The sequence below is a fragment of the Trichoplusia ni genome, chromosome 13 (genome assembly GCF_003590095.1).
Source record: "Trichoplusia ni isolate ovarian cell line Hi5 chromosome 13, tn1, whole genome shotgun sequence".
NCBI classification, from domain to species: Eukaryota; Metazoa; Arthropoda; class Insecta; order Lepidoptera; family Noctuidae; genus Trichoplusia; species Trichoplusia ni.
In genome coordinates this window covers 8,147,410-8,153,119 of record NC_039490.1, presented here as the reverse complement: position 1 = coordinate 8,153,119, position 5,710 = coordinate 8,147,410, and the positions used below count along the sequence as shown (strand labels likewise).

General features: G+C 38.7%; 1 protein-coding gene across 1 annotated transcript; it reads right to left on the bottom strand.

Moving 5' to 3' along the window:
- Positions 1–1,090: 1,090 nt before the first annotated feature.
- On the bottom strand, positions 1,091–4,308 carry LOC113500228. The gene is made up of 2 exons (XM_026880937.1): positions 1,654–4,308; positions 1,091–1,166 (listed from the first exon to the last, which is right to left on the bottom strand). The coding sequence occupies exons 1-2, from the start codon at positions 4,191–4,193 to the stop codon at positions 1,091–1,093; spliced, it is 2,616 nt and encodes an 871-aa protein (XP_026736738.1). The 5' UTR covers positions 4,194–4,308.
- Between the last annotated feature and the right edge of the window lie 1,402 nt (positions 4,309–5,710).

The window sequence follows — 5,710 nt, the reverse complement described above, 5'->3', positions numbered from 1 at the left end:
AGATGGTCACCCATCTACGGACCGACCGCGTCAAGCATAGCTTAACCTGTGATCGATTCACTTATGCGGTTATAGCTTAGCCACGAGCTCCTCTAGTTCAATCTAATCCATATTGGATAATAATTAATTTGAGGGTGAGTCAAACAGACGTGCTCTCCAGTGGCTTTGTCAGCCACTGGAGAGCACACCAGCGAAGCTCTCAAAATTAGTCGCAGATCCAAGTCGCTGTGGCCGAAATCGGTCAGGATATGTATTATTATCGGGAGTGTTTTCTTTTCTCAACCCTTGGCTGGTTTAAACCACATTTACGGGTCAAGACCAAGTAAATGCGGCGTGTGGTGTTAAATGATAAGTTATTAACTATCGTCTAATGATAGGAACTTTCTCACTATGCGGCAGGTATTTAAAATAGCAGCTTTCTGTAGGGTAGTATATAACGACTTTCTTAAATCTATTATTTTTAGGCTATTGTGGAGATGGTTTGGAATGACACCAGTACTGGAGAGCACTATAGGAACGACAAAGACTTTTTCTTGTCTCCATATTCGGGCGACCTCTTCTTTAAGCTCTGCGTACTTACTAATCTTTTCAGCTATTGTCTTCTGTAGGTTGTGAGTGTTGGGGACGGCTATATCTATAAGGTAGGTGGTTTTATTTACTTTATCCTGTAAAGTTATATCCGGTCTATTGTAGTGAATAGTTCTATCGGTAAGTATTGCTCTATCATAATAGAGCTTGTGTGTATTATTTTCCAGGACAGTTTGGGGTGTGTATTTATAATAAGGTAAGTTACTATTTTCTATTAATTTATATTTCAGAGCAAGCTGCTGGTGTATGATATTGACTACTTGGTTATGTCTGTGAGTGTAGTCTGTCTGGGTGAGAGATGTACATGCACCCGTTATGTGCTGAATGGTCTCCGGTTGAGATTGGCATTTACGGCATTTATCATTAACTATCGTTGGATCTTTAATAATGAACTTTCTATAATTTTTCGTATTAATAATCTGATCTTGAATCGCTAAAATAAATCCTTCAGTTTCGGGGAATAGACTACCTACTTTTAACCATTTATTAGAAGCTATTGTATCTACATGGGGTTGTTCAAGATCATGAGGGTGCCTGCCGTGTAATACCTTTCTCTTCCAGGTATCCATTTTTTGTGTCTGAGGATCGGAATTACAGATATTTAGGACGTCGTCGGTTTGATCGTTTAGATTCAGAGGAGAGTAACTGTCATCATTTTGGGCTATTGCTTTATGGATATCACTAGTTTCAGATTTTGTAAGGAAAAATGATTTTAATCTACTAATTTGCTTCTGCCATAGATGATGGATGTCAATTAGGCCTCTTCCGCCATCTTGTCTCTTGATGGTTAATCTTTCTATGGCAGATTTTGGATGTAAATTATTGTGTTTTGTAAGCGTGGTTCGTGTAGTTCTTTCTATTTGCTCTATATCTGTTTTAGACCATTTAATTACTCCGAATGAGTATGTTAAAATTGGTATTGCATATGTGTTTATTGCTTTAATAAGATTTTTTCCTGCTAGATGACTTCTGCATAATGCATTTACTCTCCTTCTATATTCGGTATCCAATGCGTTTTTAATGGCTGTATGATCAAGACCTCTTAGTTGTTTATATCCTAAATACTTATATAAATCCGTAGGCTCCATGGCGGTTATACAATCGGCACCGTTAACTAGATAGTCACCGGGTTTGATCTTGCCTCTTACAATATGTAGTGTTTTACACTTATCTAAACCAAACTGCATGTTAATATCTTTGCTAAATAATGTTGTGGTATCTATTAATTTTTTCATATCTGTTTCAGATTTTGAATACAATTTAATGTCATCCATATAAATTAGATGTGAGATAACAACGTCATATGTATCATGTCTGAGGCAATACCCAACCCGGCTTCGATGTAACATAGAGGACAAAGGGTTCAGCGCGAGACAGAACCATAGGGGACTCAAGGAGTCACCTTGGTAGATACCTTTCCGAATAGATATTTGCCTGCTAATAATGGTGTCGCGGTTATAATTTAATTGTAATGTAGTTTTCCATCGAGTCATTATACTGCTTAAGAATTCTATAAGTTTAGAGTTAATTCTATAGATCTGTAAAATTTTAATTAGCCAAGAGTGGGGAATACTGTCAAAAGCTTTCTGGTAATCTATATAAGTACAATGAAGATTCCTACTTTTTGTAGATGCATGTTTATGGATTACGGAGTCGATGATCAACTGTTCCTTACATCCCATATGGTTCCGCCTACACCCCTTTTGTTCCTCTGCTATAATATTGTGTTGTTCAATATGACTGTTAATTTTTAAAGTAATTACTGAAGTTAATATTTTATAAACTGTGGGAAGGCAAGTAATCGGTCTATATTGCGAAGGTTCTGCTGAGTGTTTACCTTTTGGTAGCATATATGTTACTCCTGTTGCTAAAAAATCCGGTATTATCTGTTTTCCTAATACTATATCTGTTAAATTCTTTGCTAAACTTCCGTGTATTGAAACTAATTTCTTATACCAATAGTTATGTATTTTGTCAACCCCTGGGGATTTCCAATTATGAAGCCTACTTGTAACATTTAAAACATCTGTTTCGGTAACCTCAGCAAAACTCATTTCTTCTATCGCAAGCCACTTAGCCTCCTCTTCATTAATCCACTCTGCGTTTTCGTTAAACTGTACTTGCTCTTCCCATATTCTAGACCAAAATGTTTCCAGCGACTCTTTCGTTGGCAACTCGAGATTACTCTGAGAGATAGTCTCTGCTTGTGGTTTTAATAAATTTCTATAAAACATTTTTTCATTATTACTAAATACTATATTATCATTCTTACGCTGCTGTGCTTTTTTGTATCTCTTTAATCTATGGACTTTAAGCGCAAGTTTCTGTTTCAAAGTATCTAAAAATTCTTCCGGTTTCCTATTATTATCTTCATGTCTGGTATGTGTTATCCTACTTTTAAATATTGCTTCTACTCTTTTAATAACTTTCCTTGATCTATTATTATTAATAAACTGTGTTAGCCTACCACAATCTGCTCTCAGCTTCTCTATGTCCCTCTCTAATCTAACTTGCCACGCCGGTTTATTATGATGCTTTGATCTAGTATTTCCTAAGTAATCGGTTATTTTATAACCTAATTCTTCAGAAATTGCAAGAGCTGTGCAGTATATGATTGAATTTAAATCTATCAATTGAGTATCCTCCGAAATTATGTTACCTAATATATTATTGTTAAATACTGACACTAATTGAACAAGTTTGGGATTGTATTTAAGTTTAGGTAACCTTGGCCGGGACTCTGGATCCATTCCAGAGTAAAGTACTAGGGTTGTTCTAAACTTTTCTAGTATTTTCGCAGTCCATGAGTCTGGTAATGGATCAGGTTCAGCCAAGGTATGTATATCGTTTTCTATAGTTATTGTTAAGGATTCTGTCTGTGTACCAATATCTGTTGCTAAATTATTTTGGGTTTGAGTGTTTATGAGGTGTTGACTAAACGGGTCGTGTGAAAAAACATTTACATCTTGATTTTGAACATCTGATAATGTATTAGCATTAGTATTTTCTTCTAATTGCGCTCGGACCTCTTCTTTAAGCCTATCTAACTCTACTTGGGGTATCAATTTATTTCTAACTATTGTTCTTCTTTGGTCTGAGATTCTCTGTTCAGATACGTTAATTTCCGGGTATTTTTGTGAGAAAAGTTCGTGAAGTAGCTTACGGTAAATGGTCATGTCTGTTTCTAATTTCGTTATGTAATAGTACGTACGCATGATAAAAAGGTTCACTTCTTTACTCCATCTCATGCGTACTCTAGGTTTGCCAGCCTTGGTGGACGCGGGCAAAAAGGTATTCACCTCCCGCGCAACATTCAAGGTAGGCGTAGGGATAGCTGTATTACTAATAGGTGAAGATGACAAAGAGGGTGTGTAAGATACTGTACTAGGGCTAAATGGTTCTATTGGACTATTTGTCCTGTCTGTCAGTCGGTCAATTTCGTCAAAGGGATCGGCTGTAGTATCCTTATCGGTGGGAGCCCGCCTGCTCAACTCCTCACCGCTGACGGTTCGCATGCTGAGACACCCAGCGTCAGCTCCAGGTGTGCCCCGGCGATCGCCCCCGGGCAGCGGTCCTATACGTTTCCTCTTTGAACGAGTCTCCATGTTGAATGGGTTACCAGAGCCACGTTAGCCACGACAGTAATTTCTCATTCGCGTGTCCGCCCCCCACGTGATTAGATGGTCAATCAGGACGTGTGGCTGGATTTTAGGGGGCGTATTATTATTATTTGTATCTCTTTTCATTCACGGGTTAACTTCAAGAGAAGAGACCCGGTCCTTTTTAAAGGCGTGAACTTGGACACAGGTCCAACGCACAGAGGCCTTCTTGAGAACTTTAATATACAATGTGATGGGGCATCTACTAGGGATAATTCACCTCCGCTCTATGGGAGAACAGAGATGAAAAATCCAAAGTAGATGCAAAACTATTGCAATATGTATGTAAAACTAAATAGGCTATTATATAAATGAGACATGTTAAGTGGACCAGTTCCTTAAAATTATTCGGAGAACTATGGCACCTGCCTTTTTACACATGGTGATGCAAACAATTCGGCAGGCGGTGACTCGCCGCTCACTAGATGGGCCCCCTATAATACCGTCACGATTGACAGCAGGTGGGCAACACCAGTGCGAGCGGCTAGGGGTGTAGAGAGGTGCGACACCGATTTCACCATCGCGGGTCTCGGACCCGGAGCGGGTTTCCTCGTTATTACGCCATTAGACACTTCCACCCCCGAGCATATAGCTCTAGCGACCCCTCTCTAGCCAGCCAGTTAAGGCAAGAAAGAGCTGGGAGTCCCCATAAAGAGTGACCCCCTGGGGCATTCAGGTTCCGTTGTGTCGCTACTCACAAACAGCTCGCCACAAGCTGCCCTGCGGATGTATGCTCCTACATAGACCTTCAGATACATTTTTTATTTATATCTCAAGGTTTGAAAAAGCATACTAATATGCCCTCTGGTCTTGCGTTATTCCCATGATGAGATAACGACTCGCCCCGAGGGGTTTATTATTATTATTATTATTTCCTTTATTTCATTAAAATACATATAAATTACATTTTTAAATATATATAAAAAACAACATACATTTAAAAATATAAAAAATAGTGTCCAACCGGCAACGGGTACAGGGCCCAAGCTGCCGGTGGTCAGGGCTCCAGAGAGAGGAACCTCCTCACGATGCGCGCCGTGTCCAGAAGTACCGCTTTCTGAATCAAACCCTTGACCCAGACGCCCAACGAGAGCCTCCGAAGATGTTGATCGAGGCTCTTGGCTATTAAGCCATTGGCACTTACGACTATCGGGACAATGATTGCCGAGTCCACCTCCCACAAGTCGACAAAGGTGTTATTATTATTATTATTAAACAGACGTAAGGACTCACAGTGGAAACTTGGAGTTTCATTTTACCCTTTGATTTCGAAACCCAAAAAAAAAACTTTTTCATACATTCTGACCAATTCTTATCACGTTTAATATTCTAGAAATATAATTTGTACGATACATCATATCATAACCTAACAATTAACAAAAGCTTTTACGAAAACATTCAAACTCTACATTATCACATAGAGTCACAATAAAAAAGTAATTAAGTTGATTATGAATACAGAA